Source organism: Heloderma suspectum, chromosome 1 (assembly GCF_057233095.1).
Source record: "Heloderma suspectum isolate Gila_16-S chromosome 1, 16-S_ref, whole genome shotgun sequence".
NCBI lineage: Eukaryota > Metazoa > Chordata > Lepidosauria > Squamata > Helodermatidae > Heloderma > Heloderma suspectum.
The window spans coordinates 33,048,517-33,066,033 of record NC_139458.1 but is presented as its reverse complement, the minus strand read 5'-3'; the positions used below and the strand labels follow the sequence as shown (position 1 = coordinate 33,066,033).

Here is a 17,517-nt window from a genome sequence, read left to right as displayed (position 1 = left end):
GGAGTGCAGAAGTGCCAGTACGATGCTTCCTATGCGTCATCCGGCCTCTCATCCCCTGCTCCGAAATCCTGCAACTAGACAGCCAAAATTGGCCATCTAGCTGTGAATGCAGGGTGGCCAGAGCACGGAGGAGAAGATACCCTCTGTGCTCCGCCCACCCTGCATTGGATAGGCGGTTGCCTCCAAGTTCGGAGGCGACCGCCTATCTCAATAGGATTGCTCCCTCTGGCATGTTCTTACCCTGACTTACTCTGCCCATTATTTGTTTTTGTTGTTGCAATCTGGCACAACAATGCCACAGAAACGTTAACGTGTTTAGTCTCACACTGAAATGATGGTAAGGGTTTTTTTTATTTTTATTTGTTTTTATTTACAGTAGCGAACACAGACATTGAACTGAAATCTAATTGTTGACTGAGGGTAGTACGTTTAATGTCCCCCCCTTTACTTTATTGACAAAAATACAGGGGAATCCATTGGCAGCTTGGAGGTTTTCATTATGGATTGTCATAATAACAAATTATATTTAGTCTCTTTTCTATAATCTCAGGAAAGGCTTTGACAAATATTGCTGCATGTGTCCCTGATTTGTATATACAATAAAATCATGCAATATTTTATAAAAATCAGATATTTTGCCCTTTGCCTTTAGCTAATTTCACTTGGTATATTAATTTTTCTGACATGGCTATTTGCCACAGCTCCATGTACCAATTCAGTATTAGCAGTTTTGCAGTTTCCCAGCATTTAGCTATTACCCTGCAAGCTACAATCAGTATGAACACAATTAAAACCTTAGATGTCGTTTTTGCGTTTTGTTCTTCCCATGTTGTTAAGAGAGCCAGTGCTGATGTAAGATATTTGCCATTACTGAGAATATCGTGTTCCAAAACTGTAACGTGCCAGAACAGAACCATCACATTTGTATATATAAACCTTGTGGATTACAATTTCTCCAGCATTTTGTATTGTTTATGTTTGCTATTCTTGCCAGATACACCGGTGTAATATACCATTGGAGTAACAATTTTAACAAATTCTCCCTAAGGATTATTGATAGGTTTTTTTTAATTGAACCATCTATAATTTATCCCAAACAGTTTGATCTACTGTTAACCCAATATCATCTTCCCATATTATTTTCAGTCGATCTGATATATTTGTGTCTATTTCAATAAGATGTAAGTACATTTTAGAGATGAAGGGAGCAGTCCTATGGCCCATAGGCAGCGTCTGAGGGGCCATAGGATCGTTCGGAGTCGCCTGTCCGAGGGTAGAGACAGCGCTTCAATCTTGGAAGGGGGAGTTGGAGATCCGACCCCCTCACAGCTGGTGCAGAAAGTACCGTGCCGGCTGCTTTCCAAGGTCAGAAAAGCAACCTCAGAGAGGGAGGAAAGGGGGCGTTTCGGTGGGCGGGGAGAGGAGTAGATTGAAGAGGCCAGGATATGAGTTATCCTGCAGCCTCTCCAGCATCTTTACCTCCCCTCCAAAGCCCCCCAGCTAGATGGGCAAAAAAGCCCATCTAGCGAAAAATGCAACGGAGGAGTACAGGGAGACAAAGATCACCTCTGCCGCTCCTCCCACCCTGCATAGGTTGATCGTAAGCCTTCAAATTCGGGGGTTATGATCATTGACGGCAATCGATAGGATTGTACCCTAATTCTTTTGTACTGACCATATGTTCCAATAATATACCTTTAAATTGTATCATACTTCTAGTCAGACTTTCTCTTACTAGTGGATTTTTAATAACATAATATATTTGCTGAAGGAGAATCCAATTCATTTGCATTCCCTGGAGCTTTTCTTCTAATTTTGCTACAGTGAGAGGGGTTTCGTTTTCGTAGAAATCTCTCTTTCTATAAAACCCTTTTTGTTTCCACTTTGCATATTGCTCTTGTTTACCTACATGAGCAAAATTTGGATGTGACAGATATTTACATATATTACATGTAAATATAGAAGCAACTAGGGCCCCATCTACATCTGGCATTTACTCTGGTGCAGGTGCAAGTCGAGGTCCCTCATGATACATGACGCAGTCGCGACTTCGCAGCCATCCGTGGGTTTTGCCCGGAAAATGCGGAGTTCCAAGGAGTCGTTTTACTGCGATTTTGGGGGTTTGCTGCGGGTGTCCCCGTGGTTGTGGGCTGTCTGTTCCTTCCCCGAACCAACTTCGCATTTTGCAGTGGGTGTGTTGTAAGCATGCATAGTGCCTGCGTCACTCTGTGACTCCCTTACTCCCCCCATCCCTTCGCAGCTGCGCAGTTACAGAGGCACAGAGGGGTGTTTTCATCTATTTAATCACACTTTCACACAGTTTTGCAGCTTCATATCTTCACAACAGTTGAATTGGGATTCAGTACCCAAGGGCCTGGGGGGGTGTCTTGGGGGAGGACCAACATTGCTCCAGCCACCATTTCGGAGCGATGGCTAGGCACGTAGCGCTCACACCTGTGAGCGCGAACCATTGCAAGAGTCTCAGGCTGGGGAACTGACAAACTGATGGCGCGGAAATGAAGGAGCACAAAACACCCACTTCTTACCTAAAAAGGGACAGAAAGACACAGCAGAGCCCCTCAAATACAAAACAGCCACTGAAGTGTCACACCCTCACACTCACGGGACTGCACAGCTGCGCATTTCAGTATAATGGCAAAAAAAGAGGGCATGGTGAGTCTGTTAGGGAAGCGCGCAGTACATTGTGAGCGTATTGCAGGGCATGCTGACTCAAAGCCGCATTGCTGTACAGTTGCGATGGGGTGGGGTCAAAGCGGTGCCATATAGATGGGGCCTGGGATATTTCCAGGATTCATTTATTTTTCCATTTCTTCCAAATATTGAATGTGATTTAAAAAAAAGGCTTCTCAAACATCTCTTGAAACACACACCTATTCCTATGCTGTGTATCCAGACATTCCCGGTTCAATCAACGGCTTTTCCAGGTAGTGCTGGAAAGAGTCCTGCCTGAATCCCGGGAGACACACTGCCAGTCTGTGTTGACACTACTGGGCTAGATGGACCAACGATCTGACTCAGAATAAAGGCAGCTTCTTATGTTCCTATGACTCTGTTACCACCCTGTTTTATTGTTATAGTATTGAAATGTTTATAAATGTTTTTAATACTGTAACTATTTATTTTTTCTTGTTTTTATATTATATTGTATTTTAAAGTGAACTGGTTACAGATCTTAATATATTAAGCGCTATAAAATATATATGAAGCGCTATATATTTGGTCCCTGCCAAAGGAAGTGAGGCAGGTGGCTATCAGGAAGAGGGCCTTTTCTGCTGCGGCACCCCGGCTGTGAACTCCCTAGAGAGGTTCGCCTGGCGTCTACATTGTATTCCTTCCAGCGCCAGGTGAAGGCCTTTTTATTCTCTCAGGCATTTTAGCATTTTAGCTTCCTAGTCTTTTAGCTTTGCTGTTTTAAATCTGTATTTTAAATCTCTGCATTGCCGCTAGGTTTTATTCTGGTTGTATTGTTATATTGTGGTTTTAGTGCTTTTATATGGTATATTGTTTTATCCTGCGCTTTTTGGGTTTAATTCTTGTGAACTGCCCAGAAAGCTTCAGCTATTGGGTGGTATAGAAATGAAATTAATGAATAAATAAAAAAATAAAAGTCTTATAAATAATAAAAAACCATTGTAGTTACAGCATAGCTGCAATTCAAATGCAGCAATATATACTGATTTGGATAGATAGACCGATATGGAAGGGAAACAGCACAACAGCGTTTTGTGTCCATATGCATGCATCTATTTTACATGTGCGCATTTGAGCAAGATACATCTGGCCGTACTCAGCTGTCTAACATCTGGAGGCCCGGAAACAGGGCTTAATTTCAGGGTAGGCGGAGCATACTCACCACTTTTTCAGGCATGAGCCTACCTATCACTTTTGTCAGTGCTGCCCCTCCCACTGGGAAATGAAAAGATATAACTACTATCAATATATGAAAGCAACATTTTTTCTCCTTTTCCTCCCTCTGGTTGGTGTTTTCCCCCCTTCATGTGCTGTTCTTCCTCACTGCTTGAGGCAGCGCCAATCCCCATTTCAGGGCTAACACTAGTAGACAAAGTGAGGCAGCTGTGTAGGCCTTGTGGCCCCTAAGCTAGCCTGCTGCCCTCAGGAGGATACTGTCCCATTGCCAGTGTTGAAATAAGATTCAACTTCCAGTCTTGTCAAATTCTGTAAGTGGAAAGGCGGTGGGGGGTGCAGGTCACAGGAACATAGGAAGCTGCCTTATATTGTCATGGCTGTAATGGACATTCAGCTTTGGCCAAAGAGACTCCATTTTAAGTTAGTGGCCATAATAAGATTAGGGCAAGAATGCAAGGTGAGAATACTTATTGAAGACTTAGCTTAATGCAGGAGGTGAAGAATAACAGGATGTAGTTTGTAGGTTTCTCCGGCTTCCTACAGAGCTTGTGGTTAAGCTAGTGTTTTCCTGTCATCTGCTGTAACCTTTATGAACTTATGTCTAAGCTTTAACAAATTACTGCTTTATATGAGAAACTGCAATGATGAATAGCAAATACAGGAGGGGAGGGCACGGAGGAATGTGCTTTAGTGTACGTTGTTTATCACCTATATCAGAGGGTTGGCAATTCCGTTCTGTGTCACTCAAATGTCTGAGGTGAACCATCGTGGTGATTCGATACTCTGCCCTTAATAAAGCTTTTTGTGTGTGCAGATCGTATTAGTGTGGTCCTTGAAAGTCCAGCTAAGTCTGAGTCAGACCCTTGGTCCATCTAGCCCAGTACTGTCAACGCTGACTGGCAGCATCGCTCCAGGATTTCAGGCAGGATTCTTTCCTAGCTCTAGCTGGAGATGCCAGGGATTTAACCTGGGACCTTCTGCATGCAAGGCAAGTGTTCTACCACTGAGCTATGGCATCTTGTCCTTCACCTCAGGCAGCAAAATGTATTTTGGCCTGCCCCTGCCCCACCCCACCACCTTGCAGGTGACTCTCATTCCTTGTGCTCCCCCACCCCCACCCTCCAATGAAGTTTGTTTCTTGCCTTGCATGCCTCCTGTGGAGTAAAGTGAATGGGCTTCCAGTACAACAATTCAAACGTCAACTCCTAGCTCCTTGCAAGCCACTATTCAGCATTGGACAGGCAAGCAAAGTCATGGAAGAAGGTTAAATGTGATCCCGAACTTAAGGTATTCTGCTCTGCTAGGAGTAGGTTTTGGACAACAAGGTGGAGACTGGAGATTTGGCACCCTGCTGTGTTTAGCTGTTTGTGTTTTACAATATTGATTATACGTAGTTTTGAAGAAGTCAGAAATAACACTTGTTTACACATATATTTTCTTGAGAATTGTTTACAGTTTTTTTGTTAAACACGGCTCTTCTGCCGTTTAAAGTCTGTGTTTTATTGTATTGTAATTATCTTTTCATTTTTCGTGTGGATTATATAGCAGTAAGGCCCAATGTCGTAAATGATATGTTGATTATTTGTCAAAGCAAGCATCTGGTAGGTACAACCCTGCCAACACATCATTTTAATAAGAATTTTAAAAGAGCTTTTAAATTTCAGTTTCCTTTTGCAAACTGTTGCTCTTCCTATGCTGTGAGCTACAAAATTGGATTCAGCTATACCAGGTTTCCTACGCCCCTCCTGCCACTTTAAGAAACCTACTGCCTTATGCATCACCTATAGGTCAAGGGCCTATCTAAGAAATCAAAGTGAATTTAGGGTGCGGTCCTATGTGGATTGCTGGCAGCCTCCGAACTTGCAGGCTGCCGAGTATCCATTGCAGAGGGGGGGAAACAGTGGAGGCGATCTTCACCTCTGTGCTCCAGCCGCCCTGCATTTCTGCTAAACGGGTGATTTTGCCCATCTAGTGGTAGTGCCGCGGAGGGGCAGGGAAGAAGATTAGGGTGACCTTAGGATACATCCTATCGCATCCACCCCAATCTCCTCCTCTCCCTATCCCCGAGAACGCCCCATTTTCTCCATCTTCGTGCTCCATTTTCCTAGTGCGGAGAGCTAGCCGTGTCGGCTGGGAGGGGGCAGGGAGTGCAGTTTCCTGGCTCCAAGCTCTGAGCCTTCTCTCTGGCCTTGGAGCCAGGAAACTGAACTATACTATGCCCTCTGCCCCCCCCCCCCCATGCTGTCTTGGGACATAGGATCACTCCCTTAATCCCTACCCAGGAGAAGGAGCTGAAACCTGAAGAACTGCAGTGCCAGTGCCGTAATATCTCTTTTAAAAGGCTTCCACAGTGGCTGCATTTGCACATAACGAGAAGCCAGAATTCCAGAGAATCCTGGCTTATCGTTCACAAGCAGCATGCTGGTGCGTGGTGCCTGATGGCTCCCCCTTCGATCTTTCTGCCAGGGGGAGCAGCTGAAGTAACCAGAAACTAACCAAAAGTGTAGCAGATAATCACCAGCCTTCAAAAGTAAAGTCCTTGGCTTTCTCTTTACATGAAACTGTTCCTGAGGAAGGAAATTTTGTTTTCCAAAATGCTTTGGGCTTGTATACGTTTTGGCACTTTTCTGGGAAGAGTTTCTCCCCTGCTCATTTGCTAACGTGCTCTGCTGACCATGTGTTGGGTGACAATGAGATCAGTATCAGTGCGCGTCCATGGAGCCTCTCCATGTGAGGGGAGGGGATGATTGGCCCAGGATCCCCCTCATGTGGAAGACTTATACATGTCTATGCCAGTATGTCTGCAGGGCCTCTTCTCACAGTTACAGAATGTGGGGCCAGTGGGGAGTGTGGCTGGCTAGCATGGCAGCAGCAGGAGGTTGGATGAGGCCCTGCAGACTTCATAAACTTGCCCACAGGCCTTGGGTGAACAACTGAGGGGAACCTTCCTGCTAGGAACAGTTTTTCTCATCTCTGCAACTTTGATGTGTAGCAGATGCATCTGTGAAATTTCCTTTTCTGCCCAACTTGCACCATCGCCCCAAAATAAAGTTCTTGTTTATAACATCCCTGTTAGGATTAATGAAAAGGGACTGGTCTGTTCCTTTGGTGCATGATGCACTTATATCATTTCTCTTTAACTGTCTGCTGTTCTGACCCAGCAAGACTGTTAATGATCTTAATATAATAGCTGCATGAATGTAAATGTCACCTCAAGCTTCACCTAAATAAGAACATGTTATTTCCTCTTACTTTTCCTATTGTTCTGTTCCTCCCGCCCTCTCCCCCATTTTTTTTCATTGAGAGAAGTGGCATGTGCAGAGTATTATGATTTGGAGTTGGGTGTGTGTGTGTGTGTGTGTGTTTCAAGTAGCTGTAGGTGGAAAGCGCACTGCAAGAAGACATAGTGTATTATTTTCTCCTGTGTGATCGAAAGCTCTTTGCAAGTTGGTCTTGGTGAAGAAAAAAAACACAGTTTAAATTATACACTAGGGAAATGGAGGATTTTGAGTTATGCATAAAGACAGACAGATGGCTGGAACAGCTTCTCTTACAATGTGACACATAGGCAGAGACAGCAAACAGGAGGTTTCTGGAAGAGAGAGGTCCGGGCCAGACAGTGGAATACAATTATTGCAATAATTAGCATGATTTCATCTCTATACTAGCCGCAGTTGCTTCTCGGCCATTTTAAATAGGCCGAAGTGTTTCTCAATACATCAGTATTTAGCAAGGAGAGACCAAAGAAAAAGCACCTCAAAGTCATTCTCTGTCATTGGAAACCATTATTATACATGAGTTGAGAGCTACGGGCACCAGGAGTTTGCTTAGCCTCATCAACTCTTTAGAAAAAGAGAGAGAAAGGGGTGGCAAAGACAGAGAGAGAGAGAGAGAGAGAAGGGGGGGGAGGAAGGGAGGGCTAACAGAAACAGAGAGATAGAAGGAATGACAGAAAAAGAGAAAAGGGGTAGAAGAAAGAAAGAGGCTCTGGGCCCACTCACCATCGGCACACAGGCCCCAACAGAATGGCCTGGTTTGCATGTAACAACAACCCTGAGTATGGGTTGACATTGAATTGTGGGCTGTTGTTGAATCGTGGGTTGTCATTAAGCCATAGTGCAAACCCTAAACTATGGCTTAACTATGGGTTGTTAACCATGAACAACTCAGGAGGAGAACCCATAGTTTGTTGTTGGGGTGTGAACTCTGGTTGGTTTGTGGTTGACACTCTATAGTTAAGCCATAGCACATAATGACAACCCATGATTCAGTGACAACTATAACTCATACTGTGGGTTATTATTATTATTATTATTATTACATTTCTATACCACCCCACAGCTGAAGCTCTCTGGGCAGTTTACAAAAGTTAAAACATTAAAATACAATATACAAAGTTTAAAAACCATTTACATAAAAGCATACGAACAATATATACAAACAACATAACAAAACCCAACTTTTGAACTAAAAACAATGTTTTAAAAAATCCAGCAATAAAACACAGCTTAAAACAACACAGCTTAAAAACAGGATACAAAAGTCAGCAAGAGTTCTAGAAAGGGAAGGCCTGCCGGAATAATAGAGTCTTTAATACCTGCTTAAAAACCTCCAATGAGGTCAGCAGGCGCATTTCAACCAGCAGGTCATTCCACAACTGAGAAGTGGCAAAGGATAAGGTCCTCTTGTGTGTGGCTGCCAATCTCACATTAGGCAGCCGCAGCAGAGAGCCCTCAGAGGACCTTAGGTGGCGGACTGGGACGCTTAGGTGGTGGACTGGGCGCTCCCTAAGGTACCTTGTACATAGACCATGTAAGGCTTTAAAGGTAAGAACTAGTTGTCATTACATCCAAACCAGGTCAATGTGGCCCTCCTCAGAAAAGAAATGTCCCACTACTACTTTTGAGTTTAAGAGGATTGCCTAATTTTCAGTTAGCCTCTAAAGTCTGCCTTTAAAACACTCTTGATCTGCAGGAAGTAGCAGGTGAAGCTTTTCAGGACTTGGAGATAAATGTGATCACCTGTTAATAGCTACAGATCAAGCCATACTGATGGGAGCCATAAATGGGAGCCATACTGGAAGTCTATAGGAAGTCTGAGCAGCTATGAACCACCAGGGGCCTCATTTATTATTTGTTTGTTTTGCAACATGGTATTGTCCCCAGGCAGCCACTTCAATAAAAATGCAATTAAAATCAATATATTTAAAAACACAAATAAAAAGGGTAGCAGCCATTTCTGTAAGCTCCAACCATCTCACTTTACACCCCTACAAATCTTATGTCTCAAGTGGGGGGAGGTCATGAAACAAAGCCTCACTGGGTGATCTGAAATGCAGGGGGTGGTTTCTAAGAAGGAATATCTTCTATTATGTTCCACCTTGCCCCTGGCAGTTTGAATGGATGGAGTCACTCAGTCAGTCAAATTAATTTGCTAAAAACTATTGGTCATCACAAGGATACAACATCATCAGATTAAAAGATATGTTTTAAGATAGATGATCCCCAGCACATTGTATAATAAATTTGTATCTAACCTGTTGGGCTACAAGGGCAAACATAGATACCTTATACGTAATATATTTATCCATATCAACCAATAGGTACCACATCTTCATCCTGCTGTTCAAAAAACAAACTCCCTCAAGACTCTCATTCAGAAACCTACACCTAGGGGAATTTATACAGATAACAATATAATACATAATAGACAATGGGCTTCTCCACACAGAGACTTTTTATCCCACAATTTTACCAGGGCCTCTGCTTCCAGATTCTTTGCGGGATTAAGATCGGCCCTTTACATGTGCTTCCCTTCCCCCCTGCTTCCCCCCCCCCTTTATCTGCAAGTTCTATATGTTTCATGATACAGCCACTAGATAGCGGTGTTGTTATAGCGCCACTTCCTCTTTACATGGACAAATTCAAATCGGTTCTTTTTATTAGCTCATTCTTTTCATTTCAAGTAAGGCCGCAGAAATGGTCGGAAACCACAGGAGAGGTGCTGGAGGTTGACGATGTCATGCAAACGACCCGCAGACTTCCATGAGTAACCAATCTCAATCACAGGATAAAAGCCCCATGTGGAGAAGCCCAGTGTCTTCCACCTCTTTCTGGCCAGAAATGCATACACAATAGTTGACAGATGTTCCAGCATAGTTCCCCTTTAAATATTCTGTAAGAATAGTCTGGAATCTCAAAGCAGTAATTCCAAAAAGTAATCTTGCAGGCCATGCATGATCTGATTTAGCAGAATAGTAAAATGATGAAAATGGCACAGTTTGAAGGTGTCACCTAGTTAGCAAAAGATCCTACTCTTTAACTTTATTTTTAATTCCAACGGTCTTGCAGCTCCAAGAGTAGCAGCATTAAGAGCACCAGGAATCAATCCATACTTCAGTATAAGTGTTTCAGATTAATTATGAATAGATGTAATAGAAATGTGCTCCAAACAGCCTTTTGTTGAGCAACCTTCTTTCTGGCATATACTGTAATTATAGCCAGTATGAAATCAAAGCAGTATGAACTCTGGGCAATAGTGAAGAAAACCTAACCTCAACTCTCATCATGGTTATAGAGGTACCATGTAGTAAATTCAAAAGCAACCTCAAAAAGGAGTTTGGGATAGTTTCTGGTTTAATAACATTTGTCTATCCCCACACTTCTGCACCATACACCACTTGTGAGATAGCTTTCCCCAAGAAGACCTTAAATGCAGAGGGTTTGAATGGATGGAGATAGGGGCGGAATGAGTGAGAGATTGTGTGGAGAACTTGTAGCTGGAGTTAGCTGAAACTGATGATGCAGCAATGTGGAGGAGAAGCTTGAACAACCTGGGGATCTGCTACCTGCTTTTAGAAACCTGCTTGCTTCTAGCAGGGTCTGCTTGTATATTTATTGACTGAACAAATCTTACAAAGAAGTCTCCAGTGTGCATGCCTTCTCTCTCTCATCCAAAGGAAACTGAACTCTGTAGTATTGCTCCTAGCACTTCTCACTGCTCAGGGAAGAGCACAACAATATGTATTGAATTGGGAATGCCTGGTGACTGATGGATCCTGGGAAGAGGTGGGCTTATGTATTAATTTGGTCCCGAGTGTGAAAAATGGCCTTTCCACAGTGATGATTTTATGATGGAAATGCGGCATAAATGGTTTTAATTAATTAATAATTACTTTTAAAATAATAAGTATCCCGGCTATTTGGAATATGTAGTGTGTAAAAATCAAAAACAGGGAAGAGAGGTACAAAGAAATATGGGGAAATTATTCTGTTTTCCACCAAGTGACTCCCCTGCCCCCTGGTGATTGCAGTTTGTATGCACTACCAAGTCATGTATGTTCCAATGTAGTGGTGGGGGTGGCTTGTACAGGTGTTTTGCAACATTTCTCTCCATCTTTCTCCTTCTTCCCTTCCTTGCTCTTCCCTCACACAGATTTTGATTGATTTATTTATTAGTAATACTTATATACCACTTAATATAATACAGTTCTTAAGTGGTTCACATATAATGGGATTTGTGGGCAGGAAATCCATGATTCTTTTAAAGGCTCTTTTTCACTGCACACCTACAGAACTGTATAGCTGTAAATAATCACACAAATTATTTTTAAGCCCACATTCCTGCACAGCTGTGAAGGCACACATGCAGTTTTAGGATTTTTTTTTTAAGCAACTCAAACGGCAGCATGACCTTCCCACTTTTTCCCCCCGCCCCCCAGTTTCTCCTCCTCATTCTTCACACAGATTTTGATGGAAGTTGCAGACAGGAAATCTGTGATTTTTTAAATGCTCTTTTTCACTGCACATCAACAGAGCTGTGCAGCAATGAATAACCACACAATTAATTTTTTAACCTACAATCCTGCACAGATGCAAATATCTGCATGGAATTACTGGACTTTTAAAAAAGCAACCTGAAATGGCAGCATGATCTCCCACTTATCAGATATATATTTAAGTGGAAATGTGCCAAGGAAGACCAACATAGTCAAATTTTGTTTCAGAATAGGACAATTCCCTAAATTAGGTGAACTGGTAAAAAGGAAGCTGAAAGGGGGAGTCAAGAGGGTTAAATCCCTTCAAAATGCTTGGAGGCTACTCAAAACCACAATAACAGAATCTTGGCTAGAATGTATACAGGCTAGGAAAGGTAGCACCAAGTCCAAGGGGGTGAGTCCATGACAACAGAAGGAGAAGCAAATGTGGCCTACCTGGATTTTTCAAGGAACTGCCTTTGGTCCGCACAGGGCTCCATGAATGAGTGCACCGCAGTATTCTAAGTTGCTTCACAGGAGCATGCTTCTGGGTGCAGTGGGGTGGGGGTTGAATGACATTGGATTGGCAGGGGCCATTCAACCAATAAGAGAGGCTCTCCCACTCCAGGCTCTACCCCCCTGTGTCCTTCCCCTGAAGCTCCCGTAATGCAAAGCTTCAAATTAATTACTTCCTTACAGCAACAAAGCAAACAGGAAAGAAATGCAGCATTGATATTTAGGGAACAAGCCTCATTGACCACAATGGGAGTTCCTTCTGAGGAGACACCTGTTTCCCCAGCCTATGTCCTATTCCGCCAATTTTGTTTTTATTTCTTTCCTGCCCCTATCTCCCTATCTCACTATTGCACATTTGCCAGCAAGTCCTATAGCCCCTATCTCACTAGCTCACTATTGCGCAGTTGTGTTGCAAACGGTATTGCAAAAGCACTATTTTGCTTTAATGCGTTACTTTTTTAAAAAAGGCAGAGGCTGCCCGGAGCACACCTATACTTTGCGGGGATGGCCACCAGAGTTTAGTGGTAGGCAAGTTGAAGTAAATGCTATGAGGTAGCTCAGAACTCCGACAGCCAGCCCTGAAATGGTGGAAACATTGGGGAAACGCAGGCAGGGAAAACATTGGGGAAACACCCTTTGACCAGGGTCAGTGAAGTCATGGCCAGGTGAACGACACAGCCCTGGGCAGGGAAATCATGCTGGAATAAATGCGGAGGGTGGTACACACCACAACAGAAGTGCAGACAAGCTGAATTAAGGAAAACAATTGGACTAAAAATTACACAAAGGAGATCCAAGCAAACAATAAGAGATGCAAAAAAGCATTTTGAGGAGCATGTCGCTAACAACATCAAGGCTAACTATAAGAAATAAATAAATCTTTAAATATATCAGAGGCAGGAAACCAGCTAGGGAGGCAGTTGGACCGTTGGATGATAATGGAGTTAAAGGAGTAGTAAAGGAGGATAAGAAGATATCTTATACAGAAGATATAGGCCAGATATTTGTGCCTGAACAGATGTTTTCAGAAAGGATGTCTGAGGAACTGAGGCAAATAGTGGTGACAAAAGATGAAGTTCTCCATCTTCTTGACAAACTGAAAGTAAATAAATCACAAGGCCCAGAAGTTATCCTTCCTAGAGTTCTTAAAGAACGCAAATATGAAATTGCCGATCTAACAAAAATATGTAACATGTCTCTAAATTCAGCCTCTATACCAGAGGACTGGAGAAGGGCCAACATAACACCAATTTTTAAAAAAGGATCCAGGTGGGATCTGAGAAATTACAAGCTACTTAGCTTAATGTCTGCTCTGGATAAATTGGTTGAAAGCATTATTACAGATAAAATTGCTAAGCATATACAAGGATAAGCCGTGCTGATAAAGAATCAACATGGCTTCCACAAGGTAAGTCCTGTCTCACTAACCTTTTAGAGTTTTTTGAGAGTGTCAATAAACATGTGGACAGAGGTGATCCAGTAGACATTGTTTACCTGGACTTCCAAAAAGCTTTTGACAAAATCCTTCACCAAAGACTCCTGAGCAAACTGATCAGTCATGGAATAAGAGGAGAGGTCCTCTTATGGATCGCTAACTGGTTAAAGAACAGAAAGCAGAGAGTAGAAATAAGTGGTACCTTCCCCCAAGGGAGGGATGAGTGGGGCCCACAGGGATCTGTACTGGGACTGATGCTTTTCAATTTCTTTATAAATGATCTGGAATTAGGAACAAGCAGTGAGGTGGCCAAGTTTGCTGATGACACCAAATTATTAGGGTGGTTAAAACAAAACAGGATTGCGAGGAGCTCCAAAAGGATCTCTCCAAAGTGGGGTATGGGCATCAAAATGGCAAATGCGGTTCAACGTAAGCAAGTGCAAAGTGATGTATATTGGGGCCAAAAATCCCAACTTCAAGTATATGTTGATGGTATCTGAGCTAGCAGTAACTGACAAAGAGGTCTTAGGGTTGTGGTGGACAGCTCAATGAAAATGTCAGTCCAATGTGTGGCGGCTGTGAAAGAGGCAAATTCTATGTTGGGCATGTAGCAGCCATATCGGGGGTCAGACTAAGTAGCCTCATGCAGTCTCATGCTTCATGTTCTTGCTGAGCTCTTTCTCCCTTGAATATATTGTTGTAAGCTGACGAGACACAGGAATTCCTTATCTTGTCAAAGGTCATACAATTGTATATCTTGTTCTCTGCTGTTCTCTTCTGTTCTCTCCTTATCATGGCTACCCTATAACCCAGTTCTGGTGCTAGGAGAAGTAATGTTGAGGTCTGCAACCCCGCATGGGAGAGGGAGGAGGAGCCGTTTCATATGTGTCACAATGTCTATAAAAACAATGTGCTGATGTATTTCGGGGCTTCTGGCTCTTTGGAAATGATTCCAGCCTTAAGCCCGCGCATTAAAGAATCTCTTTTTCCTTCACTCCGTGGTCTCTCTGACTCTGAGTTCTGCAACAGGCATAATTAGAAAAGGAATTGAAAATAAAACTGCCATGATCATACTCCCTTTATACAAATCTATGGTGCAACCACACTTAGAATACTGTGTACAGTTCTGGTCACCACACCTAAAAAAAGGATATTGTAGAGTTGGAAAAAGTGCAGACAAGGGTGACTACAATGATCAAGGGGCTGGAGCAACTCCCCTATGAGGAAAGGTTCCAATATCTGGGATTGTTTAGCTAAGAAAAAAGGCGAGTAAGGGGGATACGGAAGATGTGTACAAAATTATGCATGGTGTGGAGAAAGTGGAAAGGGAGACATTTCTCTCTCTCTCTCTCTCTCTCTCTCTCATACTACTACAACCCGGGCAGCAAGCTGCCATGAAGCTGATTGGTGGGAGATTCAGGACAGATTAAAGAAAGTACTTCTTCACACAGCATCTAGTTAAAACTATGGAATTCACTTCCACAAGATGTAGTGATGGCCACCAATTTGGATGGCTTTAAAAGAGGATTGGACCAATTCATGGAGGATAAGGCTATTGATGGCTACTAGTCCTGGTGGCTATATGTTACCTCCAGGATCAGAGGCAGTATGCTGATGTACACCAGTTGCTGGGGAACATGGGTGGAAGGGTGCTTTTGCACTCATGACCTGCTTGCGGGTTTCCCATGGGCACCTGGTTGGCCACTGTGTGTGAACAGAATGTTGGATGAGATGGACTCTTGGTGTGAACCAGGGCGGTTGTTCTTATGTTCTTATAATTGCAGGACTGTACTGTGACTTGTGGCAGAGCTCATACCATAAACACAACTGATGAAATACACATGACCTTTGAAACCCCTCCTACTTGTCCTACAGTTACAACACTATACAATGGTATGTGGTACTCGATCGCATTATAAACACAGTGGGAATCTGTGCTGTATTCATTAACATGTGCCCACAGAGCAGCAATTACATTTGAAAAAAATACCAGCACAGTGATAGCGCACAAAAGAAAGGGGCTCCAGTATAGATCTTCCCCATCTGGTAATTATTTCCCCTATTTCCTATCTGTCATTCACTTCTTTTCCTTCTTAACTTTCCTCTTGTTCTCCATTTCTGCGCAATTCATTTTCTCTTTTGTTATGTGCATGGAAGTATGCTTTGGCTTGGTGGATTTTACTCTCCTGGTCTCTGTTTAAAATTGGTTTATTGCTGTGTATTTTTATTCCTCTGTTCTGTCTTTAAGTGATACATTTTGATCTATTGTTGTGCTTTATTTATTGCTTTTGCATTGTATTTTTACTGTGATTGTGATTTTTAACTTTTGGGCTACGTGGGCCCAGTTTGCACAGAATAACAATCTCGTATTTGTTGGTGTTTTTTTTTTTTTTAAACCCATGGGTTGTTGCTAACACAGCAATATGCTGGTGCTTGCTGCCCAATCGCTCCCACTGTAAGTGCGAGTGACTAAAAAATCAAGGGATGCTCTATCCTTGTGTTGTTCAGTGCAATGTGCAAACCAGAAACTCTGACATGTCAGGGCAGAGAGAAGCCAGAGTTGGAACCCAAGGTGCAGAGGGAACCTTTGTTATTAGGCAAACCTAAAAAATAACATTAATAACTATACGAAGGGCTGTGAGTCAGTGATTGTATATGTAAAAGGCCCGTAAGAAGATCCAAAGCCCTCAACTAGGAAAAAAATACCTTTTATGAAGGGTTCACATTGTAAGAACACTGTTGAAAAGAAGAGGGGAAGCTGAGGAATTAATTAAAGCTGAGGGAACCAGAGCATTGGAGAAAGGTTGAATAAATAGCTTGAGAAATACTTCAATTATATGAGGAAGGTCTGGGAATGAGAGGTGTTTAGAGAATACTCCAGCCTACTGGAAAAAAAATGTATCTTTCTTTTGGCTGCATACATTATTTACTTTAGGCTTGACTACTTCATTATTTCTCAACAACTGTGTGCGAGCTGGGACCATAACATTTGAGACTGGGCCTTTGGCTATTTCAGACTGACACCAGTCCAATTCTTTTTAAGTTACAGAAGTAGAAAGTGGAAAATGTAAAACCAAGATGGAGAATGAACACATCTATTCTGAAAGATGAGTAGTTTATGAGAACTATGTAAGCAAACTGGCAGAAATTTTTAGACTTTAATTATTCAGGCTCAATAGAACTGATTCTTCTCACAGATCTTGTGTGACAGTCTTAAAGCTTTTGTGAGAGAAACTTGTCGTTTATACTGCTTGTATTTTTTTTAAAATGTAGAGATATTCAGGTAGTACAGTTGGAACATCAAATTGAGGGAAAGGATACATGGCCACCCCAATTCACCATTATTTTGATCTTTGTGCAGTTTAGACCATACATGTCACATATAAATGGGACAAGACATGGAAATCAAAGAACCCAACTAGGGGCCAATCTACATTGCGCCCGCCATCGCAATGAATTCGGTGTCCTGTCGGATTAAACGCTTTCGCATTAAAACGTGATTATTCACAGTCACCCATTTTCCCTGTTGCAGTGCTTCATCGAATGTGCAAGCTCAGTTTTTAATTATTATTTATTATTTAATTTATTAATCGCCCATCTGGCTGGTCACCCAGCCACTCTGGGCGATGTACAACATACAATAAAACAATAAAATTCTACAATAAAAACATTTTCTAAAATACCCTAACCCACCCCAAATGCCTGCCTGAACAGCCACATTTTTAATGCACGACGGAAGCTCATTAAAGAGTTCCCTAGGGAGTTCCCTAGGGAGGGAGTTCCACAGAGTGGGGGCCACTACAGAAAAGGCCCTCTCCCTCGTCCCCACCAGTCTAGCTGTCCTGGCTGATGGGACAGAGAGAAGGCCATCCGAAGCTGATCTTGTTAAGCGGCCTGTCTGGTGCTGCTGGAGGCGCTCCTT

General features: G+C 42.7%; 1 protein-coding gene across 1 annotated transcript in view; it reads right to left on the bottom strand.

The window, feature by feature from the left end:
• LOC146357087 (ATP-dependent RNA helicase DDX24-like) overlaps positions 1-12,298 on the bottom strand; it is a 44,234-nt gene extending 31,936 nt beyond the window's left edge. Inside the window, exon 1 of the mRNA XM_084840097.1 lies at positions 12,101-12,298. Within this exon, the coding sequence (XP_084696223.1) occupies positions 12,101-12,144 (44 nt within the window). The 5' untranslated portion in view covers positions 12,145-12,298. The remainder of the gene's footprint in view (positions 1-12,100) is intronic.
• Between the last annotated feature and the right edge of the window lie 5,219 nt (positions 12,299-17,517).